Here is a 20395-nt window from a genome sequence, read left to right on the forward strand (position 1 = left end):
GGGAGAATGTTCCATGTGCGCTTGAGAAGAATGTGTATTCTGCTGTAGTTGGGTCAGGCTCAACAACAACCTGTTAGGCCCAACTGGTCTACAGTGTTCAAGTCTTCTCTTTCCCTATTGAGTCTCTAATGAATGACTGGTTGATTTCCTAGTTCCTCTAAGGTACTGAAGTCTCCTACTATTACTATGTTGCTGTCTATTTCTCCCTTTTTGTCAATGTTTGCTTTATATATTTGGGTGCTCTCATGTTAGCAGCATATGTATTTACAATTGTTATATCTTCCTGGTGAATTGACCCTTTTATCCTTACAATGTTTCTTCTTTGTCTCTTGTGACAGTTTTTGTTGTCTATTTTGGCTAAGTATGGCTACCACTGCTCTCTTCAGGTTCCTGTTTGTACGAAGTATCTTTTGCTACCCTTTCACTTTTAGTCTATGTGAGTCCTTATAGCTAAAGTGAATATCTTGTAGGCAGAATAAAGATGACTCTTTTTTTCTTAAAATCCATTCAGCCAGTCAATGTTTTTGAAATGGTATGTTTAATCCCTTTACATATAATTACTGGCATGGAAGGACTTACTATTACCATTTTGTTCAGTTTTCTGTCTATCTTGTAGCTTTTTCATCTCTCTTTCACCTTTTTTCCCTCTTTTACTTCTTCATTTGTGTTTCATTGATTTTTTTGTAGTGACATGTTCTGGTTCCCTTCTCATTTCCCCTTTGTGTATATTCTATTAATATTTCCCTTGTGGTTATCACTGCATGTGACAAGTTGCTCTTCTTTTGCTGCTTTCAAGATTCTCACATTATATGTAACTTTTGACAGCTTGATTATGATGTGCCTCAGTGTAGGTTTCTTTATATTATATTTATCCAAGTTGAAGTTCTTTACATTTCTTGAATTTGTATATCTATTTTTCTTCTTAGATTTGGGAAAGTTTCTTTAGCTAGGTATTCTGCACCTTTCTCTCTTTCTTTACTTTCTGAGACTCCCATAATGCATTTGTTGTTCTGCTTGTCCATAAATCCCTCAGGCTCTCCTCATTTTTTTTCTTCTTTTTTTTTACTCTTCTGCCTCAATAATCTTTGTTAAGTCCTGCCTTCAATCTCACTGATTCTTTCTTCTGCCTGGTCAAATCTGCTGTTGAGGCCCTCCAGTGAAATTTTCAATTCAGTTATTGTTGTTCTTTTGTTTGGCTCTTCTCCACAGTTTCTATCTCTTTGATGATATTCCCACTTTGCTCATGCACCATTTTCCTGATTTTGTTTAGTATCTACCTGTGCTTTCTTTTAATTAATTGGGCATCTTTATGATGGTAATTTTGAATTCTTCACCTGGCAATTCATATGTCACCTTTTTTCAGGTTTGGTTTCTGGATATCTAATTGTTTCCATGGTTGGCTGTTTCTTTGTATGTCTTATTTTTCATTGTTGGGATTTCAGCACCTTAAGAATCAGTCAACTTTCCAGATTTTGTGGTCTGGTTTCATGCAGGGAGGACTTACTCTATATAGCCTGGCTGGAGATTCAGGAGACCTCTCAAGTCTTTTCTGGTACATGCCCTCTCTGAGCTTGCGCATGTAGCCTCCTATTTGAAAAAGGATGCTGGCTCCTATTCAAGAGCTCCCCCTGGTGTTTATCTGCAATACTGCTGCCTCCTGGAGCTGTAGTAAATCACAGTCCTGGAGTTCCACCTAGTGTCTGTCTGTGATACTGCAGACTGTAATGCACAACTGACGTCTGTTCCCAGGGATGCCCAACCAAGGCACCGATTTTTGTCAGTGCTTGGATACAAGCAAGACAAATCTCTCAGGCAGCAGCACCCTAAAAGTCAGTTAATGTTAAACTTCTTTCCCCCCGCAGGAATATGGGAATTGGAGGTTTCCTCCCAAACAGTCCACCATGTGCAGGCTTGGGTGGTGGGAGCGGTTATGAGGAGAGAAAGTGGGGAGTGTCATGAATTTCCTGTCAAGCTTCCATGTGGTTGGCTTTCCATTAGCCTGGTGTGCAGGAGACTTTTAACTAGTTTCTGGATTTCTCACAGAGGTATTTTGTCAGTTTGTTGTGTTAAATCTGTCTCCATGGAGGAAAGAGAGTCTAGGGCTTCCTATTATGCCATCTTGCTGATTATACTTCCTGTCTCCCTTTATTCTTTATTTTTAGGGATACATAGAAGTCCCTTACTGATGTACATATGTGTTCTTTCCAATCTTTGGCACAAACACATAAAACCACAAAGAATGGCCTTAAAATATATCTTTATGTATTTTTGCCAATTTATCTTTAGGATACATTCCTAGAAGTGGGACTACTTAATCAAAGGTAAACATACATTTAATTATGCTAGATGTTTGTCAAAGTTCTCTCCACAGAGACAGTACCACTCTCATTTCTATCAGCAATGTATGAGAGTACTTATTTTACCTACAGCCTTGCCAAAAGATTACGCAAATTTTTGGATATTTATCCACCTGATTGGTGAGAAGTGGTGTTACAATATAGTTTTAATTTGCATTTCTTTTTTATAAGTGAGGCTTGACTACTTTTACATGTTTAAAAGTCATCTGTATTTCTTCTCCTTTGAACTAAATGACCTTATACTTTTGCCCATTTTTCTATCAGGCTTTTAATTTAATTTTTATTTTTAAGAGTGCTCTCTATATTAGGGAGGTTAGCCCTTTATGATCTAAGTGGCAAATATTTATCCCAATTGATTATGCATTTTGACTTCCCTTATGGTGCTCTTTTTTTCTATGCCAAAGTTTTTTTTTTAAATGTAACTTAATTCATCAATCTTTTCTCTCACTGATTCTAGGTTTTGAGCCATAGCTGTTCCCCTAATATTCCCATGTTGTAAAAATAATTCAGACATGCTTTTTTTCTAGTATTAGCATGGGTTCGAGTTTTACTTTTAGAGCTCCAATCCATTTAGAATTTATCCAGGTAACAGTATGAGGTACAGTTCCAAATTTATCTTTCTCCACATGGTTGGTTATCCAGTTAGTAGAAAGCTCATCTTTGCCCCACTGACTCAAAATGCTGCCTTTATCCCTATAAAATTTCTATTTGCATATAAATCTATTTCTGGAATTTCTAATCTGCTCCATTAGTCTGTTTGCTTTTTTAGGCATCTCACTATTTTAATTGTAAAGGCTTGGGGCTTCCCTGGTGGTCCAGCGGTTAAGCCTCCATGCTCCTAATGCAGGGGCCCTGGGTTCGATCCCTGGTCAGGGAACTAGATCCCGCATGTTGCAACTAAAGATCCTGCATGCCAAAAGGAAGATTCCGCACATGGCAACAAAGATCCATGTGCCACAACTAAGACCCAGTGCAGCCAAATAAATAAATATTTAAAAAAAAAAAAAACTGTGAAGGCTTTACACTTTACATCTTCTTTTTCAAGGTTTTCTTGGCTATTCCTCCTGCTTCTTCGTTTTTCCTTATAAACTTTAAATTCAACTTTTATTACCTCCTCTCTAGAAAAAAAAACCTGTTGGTATTTTTGTTAGAATAGTTTAAAATTTATAAATAAGAGTTAACATGTTTATAATGTTGATTCTTTAAAAACACCATAATTGACCAAAAAAAGGCTCTGTTCAAGTCTACTTTTGTTTTTCAGAAGTGTTTAAATCTTTTCTCCTACAAGTTTTACACATTGTATCTCTAGATTGTCTTTGTTATTGCTACTGAAAAGGTGTCTTCTCTTTAATTGTAACATTCAACTGGATTTTGCTTATATATAAAGGGTACTAATTTTATACATTAGTTTTGCATCTGTAACTTTACTAAATTACCTGTTTGTCATAGTTTTTCCATTGAGTCTTAGAGGGTTTAAAGAAATATAGTCATATATTTTACATAAAAGAATAATCTCTTCTTTCCAATTTTTAAGTCTCAAATACTTTCTCTTATCTAATGTTATTGGCTTATGATCACTAATACATTACCACACTTGCTCTGTTCCTTTTAATATTTCTAAGACTGTCTGCCAGCCTTTCTTAATTGGGATCCCTCTTCTGAACCATTGAACACAAAATGATTTCAGTGACTATTTCTCAATGTCCGCAAGAATAGTACATAACCAGTACTTTTCTAGATGCAGAGGTGAAGTTAATAACTGCATACAAATGGATACTTTACGGCATTAGGGTATTCTCTCCCAGAATGCTGGTTGAGAAAAGCTGTTAGACTATTCAGTATTTATAAATGCTCTTACTAACTATGATGGTTTTACATGTGATTAAAAAATACAATTACCATACAATAATATTCCCATACGTTTGATTTTACAATATGAGTATAAACAGCAAGTTAAAATCTTGGGAAACTGTTTATCTTTATCTTAGTCCCAAAAGTATAGTACACAAATTATAACCACTTGAAAGACAAACCGCAAAGGAAATTGTTAGGCAACACCCAAAACCATTCTCGAAAAAAAAAATCTGTAATTGCTCATATATATACAACTATTTGAAGATATGGTAGCATATTACTTGTTTAAAAAAATGCTTTTTTGACTTAATATAGGCTACAAATAATTATCTATTTAACCACAAAATCAACAAGGTTTATCAAAATCAGTATCTGATCCAAATCCTGTATTCTTGAACAATGATAACCATCTAGATAATCATTTAGAATTTCAACTTTATAAATTTTGTTTCATTACTGTATATTCTTTCCATTTCATACTGCAGCTTATGACCACTACCTGTTATTTCTAAAGCCTGTACCTTGGTTTGCTTCTAAAAGTTGGGCTATTTTTTCCTTCTATATGATAATAAATAAATATATTATTTGAAATACTTTTGCCCCTAACAAAAAGACAATTTCTTTTTTTAAGAAAAGTTTTCTTTGTATTTACAAATGATTAGTGAAAGTCACAGAGCAGCACAAGATAGTATCTTTTGAGTTGCAGAAAACTGATTAAAGAAAAAAAAAAGGCTTCAGAAATACCACACCAGTAACAAAGCTTTTTTCTGCATCCTGTTTATGTATTTTTTCCCATCATGCACAGGTACCCTTTTTATTTAAGTGAATCAAAAATCAAGCTACAGATTTATGTAGCTTTTAAATCACAGTGCAATTCAAAGCTACAACTAATTGTTCAGATTTCTGTTCTCTAAGTTATGAACCCACTTTCCATTCCAATTCAACTTACTAAGGGGGGGAAAAAAGTGAAATCACACTGAAATCTCCTATATTTTCAGATGATAAAAGATTATATATACTCTTGCTCTTATACTCAATCTCCTGCTTTTCACTGGGAAAAAAAAAAATCCATCACAGTACAACCGAGTTTCACACAGAAGTTTAAATTACCCTTTGCGCGTTAGGAAATGTTTAGAGAAAAAATGTCTTTTTCTAGGAAATCACTTTCACTTGAAAGTGATACTGCAACACTGGGCAGCCTAGAAGGGACAGACGTCTATTTCATGGCACATTCTCAATTGAGGAACATTTAGATCTAGAGAATATATAAAGAGTACCATTATTTCTCTTGTTTTTAGGGAATTGAGAATATATGAAAAAATTAACGGTAAGGAAAATTACTTCTCTAATACTCCATTTTGTTGAGTGCTTAAAAATTTTAATCTACTTCCTAAAATTAGTTTTGACTAATTAGACAAACTCTTAAACAATTTGAGAAGTGTCTCAAAGTTATCTGCTTGCAAATATTTCATTATCATGTAAATATTTAAGTAAAATAAGTTTGCTTTCTTAACAGAAAAACAGACTGAACTGGAATGTCTTAATTTTGTACTTTGGAGCTACCTTGGTTTTTACTGCCTGCCATTAAATATATATATATGTATATATATATGCATATACATATATATGCTTTTAAAAGGCAAAGTCACAATTATTGATTTACTTTAGAAAAATTAGGAAAGAAGCAGAATTTTAAAATTACATCACCCAGAGAGATCCAATTAACATTTAGGGATATATATATTTTTTTTTTCCCTCCATCCTATATGTAAAGAGAAATATATACTTCAGATATGGACTGTTTACAATAATGACTCATACTTATGCATTGCCCTGTATCTTGTCATTTATTGTCACTGAATTAAGACCTTGCTACCTAATAAATCATCCCAAAACTTTACTGACTTAAAACAATAACTGTACTATTATCTTTCATCTAGAACCTGCGAATGCTCTACTACTGACCAAACTTAATAAATCAGCACATGTAGTAGAAACTCAATAATGGAAAAAAAGAAAAGGCCTAAAAATGACTAAAGAAATACTGTTAAAGTGATAACATGACCCCTGAGTGTTGTGATCCCGACTGATCTTTCTTGACTTCTTTATATTTTCATCATTTCCCAAGTTTTCTATAATGACTACATATTTATTATCAGAAAAAGCTAAAAAATTTTTCTTACTCAGAATATAATCTTGTATACATGATACAGACAAAAATACTATATTTTTATATATATATATATATATATATATATATATATATATATATATATATAAAGAGACTCAGAATAAAAAAGCCAAACCCATAAAAATATTAACATAGCTCTCTTGGCTGGTGGAACTATGGGTAATTTTTTTCCTTATTCTTTTTATATTTTACCAAGTTTCTTTATCAACATAACTATTTCCATAATTTTAAAAAACTACTTTTAAATATGTAATTTTCACTAAATCTTCAGCCTCCCCTCTAAATAGCAACAGCATTTCATGCTCTACCTGAAAACTGGCTATCACCTGAGGACACTTTTCCTTACAGCACTTTCTCTCCCACAGTCCCTGTACTACTGGGACTTACCGGGAGGTAAATGTCCTCCTCACTTATCACTACTACTGTTCCTACTTCTCCCCAACACAGCTCCTTTAAGGCCCATGCCATCAGATTATGCCACCTTCTACCCACCCTAATTACTAGTGATACAATTCTTGATAGCTCCCCTTCAGTCACTGAATAGTTTAGCAACAGGCTTATTCTCTTTCCATCTCTACGTTTTTCATTACTCTTAATTGAAATATCCACGTGAACAATCCATCCAACATTCGGCCTCTATATGATGCTCTTTTCCTGGATCCACCCCTATGATCAGAACTTAGACCTTAAGATCTCAATTTCAAGCATCTCAATAAAACTTCCTACTTCTGATTTCTTCCCCCAATCCATCTTTAACACTTTTCCCAGAATTCCAATCCAATCCACTCCCATCACTTTCATTTTCAGAATCTATTATTACCTTTAAATCTTAGTTTCCTATGTCTAAAATCCCTGCCTTGCTCCTTTCTCACTCTGCCAGTGAGAAAGGAGAAAGGCAGGGATTATAGACATGGGACACTAACACCACCCAACACTCACCCAACAAAACACTCACCCAACAAAACCTCAGACCTTTTAAATCCAGCTCTCTGCCTATTCCATACCTTTTACCAAGTAGCTGAACAAGACTAGAAAAAAAGAAAAAGAAAAAAAAACACAACTGTGCTGGTTGCTTTCACTTTAAATTCATGACCACAAACCTCAAAGTGAGCCCTCAGTGTCGCCAGCAGTCACTGCTCCCCTTTACAGCAAAGGGCCTTGAAAAGGAGTTGACTACAGTTACTTCCATTTCCTCCCCTCCCATTCTCTCTTGAAGCTACTCTGATCAGGCTTTCATTCTCATCACTCCTCTGGGCATGTTATCTAAGTTACCAATTATCAGCCCAAAAGCATTTAATAGGCTTAATTATTCCTTCTTGTTTAAAACACTTGCTTTACACGGCTCCTAAAACAAGGCACGCCCATGTGTCTCCTCGCTCCTCACTGGCCACTCCGCTTTCCTCTCCTCTGCTGGAGTTGCCTCTGTTCCCCACCTCCCCTAGGGTTCAGTCCTCCAGCCACTTCTATCAGTGCTCATTCTCTGGGCAAACTCATCCAATCTCATGGCTTTAAATACCATGCAGCTTGATGACACCCAAATTTCTATCTTTCACCTCAACCCCTTCCCCAAATTCTAGATACATATACCTGCCACCTCTCTGCCCTACTCACTGCACTCCCCTCTCGTCATTCCTCAAACGATGCAGAGGACTTTCCAAGCCCTTCTAAAATACAGCCCCTTCCCCTACTTCATAGCATTTATCACTATATGACATACATTATCTATTTGCATGTCGATCTGCTTTATTGACTATAACCCCTATTAGAATATAAGCTCCATGAAGGTAGGGTATTTGCTATATTGTTTACTGACTAGCACAGAGTGGGCACTAAAACATTTGTTAAACGATTTAAAGATTCGTTAAAGTTTTCTGCTTTATCTCCAAGTGGTGGGATTGAAAGGACATTTCAATAGACAAGTTGCACATTTCAATAATGTTTGAGTTTTTTACAATCAACATGTATTACTTTTGATATGAGAACAAAGGAAAAGAACAAGTAAAAATGTTAAGCTTAACAAAAATGAAAAAGAATCAAATTATATGAATTTGAGAATATATATTTATGTAAACTACTGAGAAAAAGTTTTATAAACAGGTCAGTAGGACTTAGACAAGGATAACACCTAAGTTTTATAGGTTTATCTTGAAAGCCAACTGTAGTTGGTTGTGGCTGCCTGAAGCATTATTCCCTTTAGCTAAATTGGGTTCAGCAGAAAAGAGGGTTGCTTTCCAGGAAAATGGAAGGGGTAGGAATTGTGGAATTCATGACAGATAAATGCTACTCCATGACTTTAAATCTATATGTGAACTATTTCCAATCCTTTATATTCAGCTGAGTGCTCCCAAGATTTCTGTACTTGTACTTGCACCACCTACTTGAGATCACCATATAAATGTGTAATGAGAGACCTCAAACCTGGCAACAACCAAAACAGAACTTCTGATCAGCAATGCCCTTTGAATCAGATAAAACAACTCTTCCCCTAGTCTTCCCTCTTTCAGTAGAGGAAACTTCATTCACTCAGTTGCTCATGTAAAAACTCTAGGAATTATCCTTAATTTCCCCCCTTTCACTCAACCCTTCACCTAAACATTCATATCTAGGAGCAAATCTTATTAATTCTAGGCCCAAAGCATTTTCTAACTTTAGCTATGTCTTTCTACCTCCTAGATTATTATAGTACCTTAGACCAAGGGACCCTGGCCTCTTATTTGGTCCACTTTAATAGCTTTCTAGTTGGTCTGCCTGTGTGCCCTCTTACCCCCTTTTAATCTTATTAACTACAAAGCAGCCAACATTATTTTTAATGATACAAATCAAATAATGTCACCCCCTATGGTTTCCTCCTCCACCTAAAATAAAATCCAAACTCCTAACCCTGGCTAATTTTCCCAGGCCTATCCCTCCGGCTTTATTTCAAAGCACTCTCCCCTTACTCCCTATACTTCTGCCATAATGACCAACTTTCAGTGCTAATGTTCTTTCCACTACAGGGCTTTTATACTAGCTGTTCCTTAGACTAGAATGCTCTCTTCAACACCCTGATCTCAATTTAAATCCTCCCTCTTCAGAAGTCTTCTCTTATGACTCAATCTAAAATGGCACCGCAGTCACTAACATCCCATCTTAACTCTCTGCACAATTAACTGCTAGATACTTGAGTGGTTTATTGATTAATTTGTTTGTGTCTCTCTCTTTTACTATAATGTAAGATCAAAACAGTAAGTTATCTTGTCCTTTCACCACCCTGGTGAGAGGGTCTACTTAATAAATATTTGCTGAAAATAATTTGTGTAGCTTTTTAATGTGTTATATTTCAGAAAAAAAAAAGTTCTCTTGTCCTCTGTGTGTGTGTTTATTTATTTATTCATATTTGTAGAACAAGTGAATGGGACTAGAACTAAGTAAGAATTCCCGATTTAGGATTAGAGAAAATAATTCTCTGAGGCTGAAAAAACACGAATTTATTTTGATTCAAATCGAAAATGTACCAACTTTTGCCTGGCAGAGTTAGGTGCTGACTTTACAACAATGAAAAAACAGTTTGCCCTTATGGAGCTTAAGGAAGACAATAAGACAGGCTATTTCAACATAGTTAGTAAATGCCACAAGAGGAGTAGCAGGCGGTGCTACAGGTATACTTAACCCCTCCTGGGAGGTAGACGATCAGGAAACGCTTCCTCAAGGAAGTGCCATTTAAACTGAAATCTAATCTCAAGGATGAGAATTGTTATCTAGTACTTGTGGGGGTGAAGGGGAAAGGAGAAGGACACTCAGTGTAAGAGTATTTTATTTTGGAGAGAGGAAACAAGAGCAAAGCTCAGAATCCAGAAAGCTCATAACATGTTTTCAGGGAACTGTTTTACTGTGTTATAACATGTTTTACTGTGGTTGGAGAGCAGAACAGAAATTGAGACAGGGTGAGAGAAAGACTGAAGAGATAAATGGGTACCAATGTGAAGGCCTACTGAGGAATTCAGACTTTATCCTGAGGGCAAGAAAGCCATGGCACGATTTAAAGCAAGATTATTTTTCCATGTACCATAATCTTCATTAAAGAAAGATCACTTTGGTCACAATGTGGAAAAGAAATTAGAGGGAGACAGAAAGGTCAATCTCTTCCAAGCAACAAATGATAGGAGAATTAGGATAATATGAGTGGAGACAAAGGAAAATAAAGATTAAGATCCTACTCTAAGAAGTATTAGAAGCAGCCACAAATTATAACATGCAAATAACAAAATAAAATAAACACTGAACATGCAAATAAAGAGGTACAGATGTAAGTTACCAAATCTATCAGGAGTTAAGTTTCATAGAAAATGTGAATCCAAGCTGAACTTTCAAGGAAATATGTAAGATTTCCAAAGATGAAGAAAGGAGATTCTGAGTTTTATAAAAGATTTTTACATAGCCGAGATGATTCCTAGTACAAATAATTTAAAGAAAAATTTAAAATAATCTGCATGTTTAAAATGTATACTGTATCCTATTTTTTAAGCAAAAACTTGAAAACCTACGTTTATGACTAATTCATAAGATTATAATTTCATTGTAATTTTTAAAGTCTATTCTATTCAACTGCAAGCTATAAAAATCATCACAGTCTGCCCTCTAATAGCTCTTTTATCATTACAAAGATAGCTTTACTAACAGTAAAATCATATGGATAAATTAGACAAAAACAGTCCAGTCAAGACATATCTATATGAATAATTCAGATTGTGAAATAAAGGCACATAATGTTCCATTATTCTGATAAAAATTAAAATAATAATAAAATAACTTGACAGAAATTTAAGAGATAGTAACCATACACTAATTCAGAAAATATTTATTGAGAATGTACACACACTCACACACACTTTTACATACACATTGGTACTGACAGGCAACAGAGAGCCAAAGAGCTAAAAGATAGATTCTTCCTCAAGAATTTATAATCTAGATAGGGAGAAGGACATAAATATACTTCAGTAAGCAATTTTATAAGACTTCTGCAATGATAATATAACTTTATAAATTAAAAATTGTTCTAGAAGAGATTTTAATATTCTTTTGCATTTGATAGCGCAAAAGATGTCAAAGGAATAATATTCTAACATTAATACATTTTATATTTCTAATGTTCTACTCTACAGATATAGTGTTGGATTTAAGAAAATTACTACTGATTTGATTTACAGAAGATCAATTACTAAACACCAAAAAGAAATATCAAACCCTAGGTAAACACAGAAAAAACAGTAAGATGAAAAGAGAAATAATCTATGTAGAAATTTGTTAAAGACCAAAAAACCCCCAACATAATAATAATTTAGATCTGTAATTTAAGTAGTATATTTATCACCTCTCATTTTAATACCTGAAAGTAACATACCAACACTTACCTTAAAACTATGAGCATGGCTATCAGGATTGAACAAATAGGATCTGCTATCATTAGACCAAAATTCTGCATCATGATGGCAGAGACAATTACACCGATACTCCCAAGTGTATCTGCTAGAATGTGTAAAAATACACCTAGAAATAAAACATAATGAAAATCAAAATAACATTTTCTGATCAACTGAAAATGCAAATATTTCTTAAAACTATATTCTTGATTTTATATATAAAAAACTAGCAATTTGAAAATCAGTAAGAATGCAGATTCACTGTTTAGTAAAGAAGTAATATTGATAGTACCTTTGGGAATTGAAATAATCTTTCCTTTTAAAAAACAGCAGGGGTTAAAATATTTGACTCATTAAGTTATGCTTGCTCTTAATGATCCTTAGTATTTTGCTATAATATAAATGAAGAAGTAGAGAAATAACTGATTTAAAAAATTTTTTGTGCACATTCGTCTCTGGTTAAGAGTCCAGAAGTTAATTAATACTTTGTTAGAAGAAAACTGCATTAGGCTGAAAGAATCAGTCAAGAAAACATTGTTTATAACTACAAATATATGTACACACAGAGCCCTCTGCTGGTAATTAAAATTATTACCATTTGAGACTAGAATTTCCTAAGGACCATATTGCTAATCCTGGTAATTATCCTGAAGGTATTGTTACCTAAAGTTACATACTAAACTCAAACCTGATATGAAAGAAAGTAGAGATTTGAATATTTTAAAGTGGACGTAAATATATTTTGAACTTTTAATAATTAAATATTACATTAGTAGGATACTGATACTCTGCCCAAGAACCTAGATATATTAACATTTAATAATTGATACTTGACTGGAAAACCATTAAAAAAATGCCAAAAATTAAGTTTAGTATACATTATTTAAAAAAATTTTAACTAAGACAAATTATTCAACATTTAGATCTGTAACAGGTAAAATTTACTGTATAGCAAAACACTGTATCTTAAACAAACCTCAACCACATGTTGCTAGAAATAGAACATTCTTCAACAGCATCAACTACTCTATCTGAAAAGAAATATCTGATGTGTGAAACCATGTGTCTACTTTAGAAATACTTATTTTTCTTTTTTATTATTCAATAAGCAATTAAAGGTAACCCAATTATGTTTTAGGTATAAAACAGATTTATTTAAACTTGAAAACACTTTCTAATAATTTAAAAATGGACTATTAACAAGTTGTTAATTGAATCTTAATACACCTGAATTGAATCTTAACACACTCTATGAAAATATGCTTCAATCAATCTGCTAATGTGGAATTTTATATCATGTATTAATACCAAATGTAACTGATTCCTCAGTACCTAATATGCTTTTTCATTTGTACACAGCATTGACCTTTACAACAACTCTTCAAAAAGTTAACAGCTCTTTTTTCTGTAACAAAAAATATGTTACAAGCACACTTATGAAAAAAATATTCTATTTCTCTATGGTGTCTCATATAACAAAGAATTAAATAGGTTAATAAATTTTGGGACCACTTTAAGTTTTAAAATTAAAACTGGAGGAAGATACACATGGAAGTGGATTGAGGGTCCCTAACCTTCAAAACTCTTAAGTGATATGTGATTTTAAATTTTAATACATTCTTTAATCAATGTTTTGGTAGGACCAGAATTGAAAGCAGCTCTAAACACTGAAAAGGAAAAAGAAAAGAACAAAGGTTCTTGATTTTCCTTTGACTGGCAAGTCCCTGGCTACATCTTATTTGCTGACCTGAAAACTGGCTTTACTAGCAAATGTCATTAACTAAGCCCTTCTTACTTTCCAGTAACTCTTTCAAGAAGAAAATCACTACAGAGAGAAATCTAAACTAACATGTTTAACTTATATAAAAATTAAAACCCTTAAAAGACTTGGTAGGATACTGATATTTTAACTGCCCAAGAACCTACAAAGCCAGGGGTCATATTGAAAATGCAGCAAATAACGGAAAAATTCAGTAAAGTCAGTTTTTCATGTGTGAGTATCTATATGGAAAAGTTTTAGTACCTAGAAGTTATCCTAACCTTCAGCTTTCTACTGGGCTGCTTCAGCCACCATAAATTAATGGATACTCTGAAAATAGAAGCTAATTTTCACAACAGTTTGTATAAAAGATAATTAGGAATGCAAATCTGACCTCCCTTCCCTCAACTTGTGATGATTTCCAAGACTAAAACTAAATTCTTATTATCAAGGCTAAATTTGTAGCACTGGATACAGATGCATTACATATGCATGATTACAAGCTATTTCAGCAAATGCTGTCCTAAAACAATTCTGTGTATTTCACAAATGGAAAACTAGTCACTACAAGACACATTTAAGCCTCCTGAAATAAGCTCTTCAGTACGGAGGAACATATTCACAGTGAAAAAATAAAAAGCAAGAACTATATCAAAGAATAGAGGAGAAAATAAAAATAAGTACAGTTGAAGTTGGATCACAAGCTAGTGAGAAAGTCAGACTGCAGTCAAAAGTTAATAAAGGCAGGAAAATGGGGAGCTGCAAATTAGGAACTGTGACAGTGAAGTTTATATGGAAATCCAGAGCCAAAGGTTGGTTCACATCCCAAAAAAGAAACTACCATAGTTCATAGACAAGACTGATTTTCTCTAGCTTGTAAAATTCTGTAATATATCATTTTACATAATATGTAAGTCCTCTTTAGGTGTCATCATTTGATGCCTATGGATATGAGAAAGATCTCCCTTTGCATTTTTTTTTTAAATATAATAGACTTTATTTTTGAGAGCAGTTTTAGGTTCACAGCAAAACTAAGTGGAAGATAGAGATTTCCCTTATGCCCACTGTTCCAATTCAGGCATAACCTCCCTCATTGTCAACCTCCCCCACCACAGTAGTACATTTGTTACAACTGACACATCATTATGACCCAAGTTCACAGTTTACATTAGGATTCACTCTTAGCTCTGTACATTATTTGAGTTTGGATGCATTACATTTTTAGCATTAAATTTTTCCACAACATAAATACATGTTGAATGTTATTCTTGGAAAAGTTATTTAATAATTCTACAAAGGCAATCATACTATTATTTATTACTAATATAGTTATTGCTAAATATTACGGTGTTACTAGAGTCACTGGCATGAGTATTTATTTAGATTTAAGCAGTATCGTTTCTGAATATTTTAATCTTCTTATTAAATCTGAGAAAACAGCCTAGTGACAGTTAAAAGAACATCTGCTAATATACCTAATAGTGTATATTAAAAAATCGACTAGGAAGGCTAACATTTTAAACACAAATACTGTGTTAAAAATTTTTCTTAAAGGAAAACTTCAGATAGCTCAAAACTATGAAAACAGTTTCATAAAACTGAGAAATATACAAATTGCTTGTCATACCTTGTAAAATCTGTCTACTGGGTCCTGTTGTTTCTTTTAAGGAGGGGCCATCTGTAGAGAGTTAAGTTAAATTATTTTAAAACATGTCTTCATTCCTGATTCAATTTTTGCAACTCAGAGTACTTTTCATTCAAATGTATCGTGAAGGATGCATGACTATATAGCCACATCAGACCTACAAAATTATTTTTAAAATTTAATATGGTAATTAAATGAAGATAGACATAGGAAATTTCAAACTGCATCAACAGTACAGAGTATTTAGGAAATTATTATATTAAGCAATCTAGTAAAAAAAAAACGTAAATAAAAACACTGAGTCTTCTAATATTCATAACATACCTTACAGAGCCTGCTGTAACAATTTTACAATTGGAAAATCCAGAAAAAATAAAACTACTACTTGATATTATAGAAGACCAAGAAATGAAGCCAGGACGGCATCCAGGAAAACTAGACTATGGCAAACAGTTTCCCAATAACTTCTAGATGAACGTGGCAAGCTTTTCATATAGAAGAGATAAAAATACTTTTTCATATTGCCTTTATAATGACGAAATGAAAAAATACTGCAATTTTTATACTTGGAAGATTACTAATCAGCATTAACATCAAAGCAGAAAATACAGGTAAACAATGTAAAAGATCAGCAATGTTTGTTATGGGATCATCAAGTGGACTGACGAGCTTTCTGATCATGACTAACAGTCATGGTTCTTGGCCCACAGCACCAAAGAGTGGACACACCCTTGTTACTACATCTTTGATGGAACACTGTAACAATGCCAGAAGAAGTATAAAAGCATAAGGCTACACAATGACTTCTGTCTTAATACGGCACTGCTGCGTGGGGAGAAAGATGGAGCTACCTTGAAAATCCTGATAGTCAAAAGTGTAACTCTTCTAAAAATGCAGTTCCTAATCGGAGCATGAGATTTCTGTCTATACATAGTTGGTTGAGATAAAGACAGTCTTTTTTTTTTCCTTTTCCATTATGGTTTATTATAAGATATTGAATACAGTTTCCTGTGCTATACAGTAAGACTTTATTGTTTATCTATTTTATATATAGTAGTTTGTATCTGCTCCTAATCCCAAACTCCTAATTTATCCCTCTCCCACCCCCTTTCCCCTTTGGACCATAAGTCTGTTTTCTATGTCTGTGAGTCTATTTCTGTTTTGTAAATAAGTTCATTTGTGTCATATTTTAGATTCCACATATAAGTGATATCATATGGTATTTGTCTTTCTCTTTCTGACTTACTTCACTTAGTATGATAATCTCTAGGTCCATCCACATTGCTGCAAATGGCATTATTTCATTCCTTCTTATGGCTGAGTAGTATTCCGTTGTGTATATATACCACATCTTTCTTATCTATTCATCTGTTGATGGACATTTAGGGTGCTTCCATGTCTTGGCTATTGTAAACAGTGCTGCTATGAACATTGGGGTGCATGTACCTTTTTGAATTAGAGTTTTCTCCAGATATATGCCCAGGAGTGGGACTGCTGATCATACGTCAACTCTACTTCTAGTTTTTTAAGGAACCTCCATACTGTTTTCCACAGTGGCTGTACCAATTTACATTCCTGCCAACAATGCAGGAGGGTTCCCTTTTCTCCAAACCCTCTCCAGCATTTGTTATCTGTAGACTTTTTAATGATGGTCATTCTGAGTGGTGTGAGGTGATACCTCATTGTAGTTCTGATTTTCATTTCTCCAATAGTTAGCGATGTTGAGCATCTTTTCATGTGCCTATTGGCTACCTGTATGTCTTTGGAGAAATGTCTATTTAGGTTTTCTGCCCTTTTTTTAAATTGGGTTGTTTGTTTTTTTGTTATTGAGTTGTATGAGCTGTTTGTATATTTTGGAAATTAAACCCTTGTCGGTCTCATAGTTTGCAAATATTTTCTTCCAGTCTGTAGGTTGTTTTTTCATTTTGTTTATGGTTTCCTTTGCTGTGCAAAAGCTTATAAATTTGATTAGGTCCCATTTGTTTACTTTTGCCTTTATTTCTATTGCCTTGGGAGTCTGACCTAAGAAAACATTGGTACGATTTATGTCAGAGAATGTTTTGCCTGTGTCCTCTTCTAGGAGTTTTATAGTGTCATGTCTTATATTTAAGTCATAAAAATAACATTTGGTGATAGGTTATGTAATTTTTGGAATGTAATTCTGAAGGTGTTCAAAGAATTAAGTGAAACTGCTATAACAGAATTCCTTAAAGTTTCTTAGTATTGATACTTACATTATAAGGATGGAAAATAGGAACAGAATTGATGCCAAACCTGTTTTATGCTAATAAGTGTTACTTATCCATAAACTAGTTGAGGAAAAAAAGACTTCCAGTCATATCATTAAGATATGCATTTCAGGGACTTCCCTGGTGATGCAGTGGTTAAGAATCCGCCTGCCAGTGCAGGGGACATGGGTTCGATAAGATATTGAATATATCTTATCAATATCTTGGGATCTGCCTGGTCTGGGAAGATCCCATATGCCATGGAGCAACTAAGCTCGTGCGCCACAACTACGAAGTCTGCACTCTAGAGGCTGCAAGCCCAACTACTAAGCCCACGTGCCACAACTACTGAAGCCCATGTGCCGAGAGCCTGTGCTCCACAACAAGAGAAGCCACCGCAATGAGAAGTCCGCGCACCGCAATGAAGAGTAGCCCCTGCTTGCCACAACTAGAGAAAGCCCATGTGCAGCAATGAAGACCCAACACAGCCATATAAAATAAAAAAAGATATGTATTTCAAATAAAATGTTGCTTTATGTTTATATACATATCAAAAATCAAAACAGAATTATTTTCATTGACTTTATACTAGTAAACGCTACAATAACTCCATCCAAAAGAAATGTTTAAATGTTGTCTTGTGCTCCTAAGAAATAAAATATTCTAATTTATATACATATTTTATTGCCAAGAAATATAAGAGATGGTCAACTAAGGACTTAAATATACTCCATTTTATAAAATTCTGGAAAGGAAGTGGAATAGAAATAAGAATTCGAGGAGAAACAGGATGCTGTAAAATTTATAACTGTTTATGCACTTTTGAATGGGTGACAGTGGGTCTCAAATCACTAAGGTATTTAGAGTCCACTGACTGACTATATTCAAGAGTAATATGGAAGTTTCTTTCTAAAATATAATCTATAAGGTATCAGAAATTACATTCTTTGCAATTATTTAAACAAATTTTTTTAGAAATCATCTTAAAACTGTGAGCAATATACGGTTTTTCAAAATTATTTTGGGATGCATGTGAGCAAAAAACTTAGAAACGCAGGTTTTAAAGCATATCAGTGTAATAGTTACAAAAATATAGCAAATGTTAGAGACTGAAAAAATTAGGGGCTTAGTATTTAATCTATAAGGCCCATTTCATATTTTCAAATTGAAAGCTTTAGGATTTGGTCTGTGTGCCAAGTACAGACAATTTTTAAGCATATAATTTATTTAAAGATTAATAAAATGGTATCACCTAAGCAGCTTCTATCTATTAATCTATATTCTAAAATTTTGTGAATAAACTATTTAAATATAATTTTAAAATTCAATGTTAATTAAGTTGATAAATACCTTATAATTTAGTACCTAGTACTATATAAGTTAGCATATAAAGATGGAGGTAAATATCAGGTGATAGCTATCAAAATTACAAGAAAAATGTGAAAAATTGAAAACTGTCATATTTTTATAAGCCTATATATGGCACAAAAGGCCTCAGTATACTTCAAAAAAATCATTTGCTAAAATGCAATAGTTCCTCATTCACTGACACTCATTTAAAATAGTGGCATTTTATTATAATAAACTCACTGAAAAAAGCTACAATCACTGCCTATGCCAAGTTAATTTCATTATATACTAAAAATAAACTAGTCCAGGAAACCATTCAGTCTGACTCATTAGAAAGGAACTTGATTGCAATATTTTTAACAGATTATTTCAACTACAAAAATTAATCTACGCAATTCCTGTTTATTTAAAAAACTGTCCACTTGAAAGCATTTAGGCTGTACTCACCATGAGAATGAAAGTGTCCATGTCCATGAGCATGATCATGGCTATGTGCAGCACCATGTTTCAATTCATGACTATGGCAATGATCTCCATGGCCATGTGCCTGATCCAGAGCACCGTTAAAGAGGGAATGACTGTGTCCATGGCCTAAAAACAAAGAGTGTTAGAACAAAAGTTATGTAAAAATATATTATTTAATGGTTACAATAATACTGACATTAGTGAAAAGAATTGGCTCTAAAACCAGATTCGATTTACTTGTAGAAAGTGTTACAGATTCATTAAAACAATACTGAGTTTCTACTATAAAGTACAGGAAGGAAATAAAAGCATGGAAGGAAGTAGATTTTCATCTCCAGTAGACTTTACTGGAGATGAAAATAAGTGAGAAGTACACAGAAATATTTAAAGAGATTAGACAATGTTGTTCATTCATTCATTTGGAACACATTATGTTACAGCATCATTCTAGGCACTAGGGATAAAGCAGTGAACAATACAGACAAAATCTTGGCCAAAACTTTGCCAAGTACTATTATACATACTAACAAAGATAAAACAATGCATGCATATGGTCACATTAAGACAGAGGCAGGGAAGCAGCTGCATTTGGTAAAAGGATCAGTAAAATTAAAGCAGGTAGAATCCTTAGGGGAAAAAAAGCACAAAACAGTGGGGAATCATTTCTCCATAGCAGACCTAAAAACTACTAAACCATCATAGAAACATCTTCTACAAACTATTCCAAAGCATAGGAAAAAGACTGGATGTTACCTAATTCAAAAATATCACTTATATTTACAAAAATCCTAAATACCAGAAAATCAAATTCAGCATTGCATTACATGAAAAATCATGAATAATGGGGAAATCAACTTCCAGAATGGTGGACAGAGGATGTGGGCAAACTAGCTCTCCTAAAACAACAAAAATATGTGGAACACAACTAAAAAATTTCAGAACTCTGACAATTAGCCAAAACCACAAAAGGAACTGAAAATCATCTACCCAAGAAACTACCAAACCTCAGTAAGATAGCAGGGTCTTGATGTTTTAACTTGGGGCTATGCCATTCCACTTCCAGCCTCAGCTCAGTTGAGAATAGCCAAAAGCCAGCAGCTGTGCAGACAGTGGAGAGATCTGATTTCTTCTGAAGCACTGTTAA

At 33.8% G+C, this 20395-nt stretch overlaps 1 protein-coding gene across 3 annotated transcripts in view; it reads right to left on the reverse strand.

Moving 5' to 3' along the window:
- The window catches only part of SLC30A7 (solute carrier family 30 member 7), a 76967-nt gene that overhangs the window by 29959 nt on the left and 26613 nt on the right, over positions 1-20395 (reverse strand). For all 3 annotated transcript variants that reach the window (XR_009538857.1, XM_060139495.1, XM_060139494.1), the window contains 3 exons: positions 19234-19377; positions 15191-15241; positions 11796-11931 (listed from right to left, as the gene is read on the reverse strand). Coding sequence is in view for 2 of the 3 variants with exons in the window: in XM_060139495.1 (XP_059995478.1) it covers positions 11796-11931; positions 15191-15241; positions 19234-19377 (331 nt within the window). In the remaining variant the exon portion in view is untranslated. The remainder of the gene's footprint in view (positions 1-11795; positions 11932-15190; positions 15242-19233; positions 19378-20395) is intronic.

The sequence above is a fragment of the Lagenorhynchus albirostris genome, chromosome 2 (genome assembly GCF_949774975.1).
Source record: "Lagenorhynchus albirostris chromosome 2, mLagAlb1.1, whole genome shotgun sequence".
Lineage (NCBI taxonomy): Eukaryota > Metazoa > Chordata > Mammalia > Artiodactyla > Delphinidae > Lagenorhynchus > Lagenorhynchus albirostris.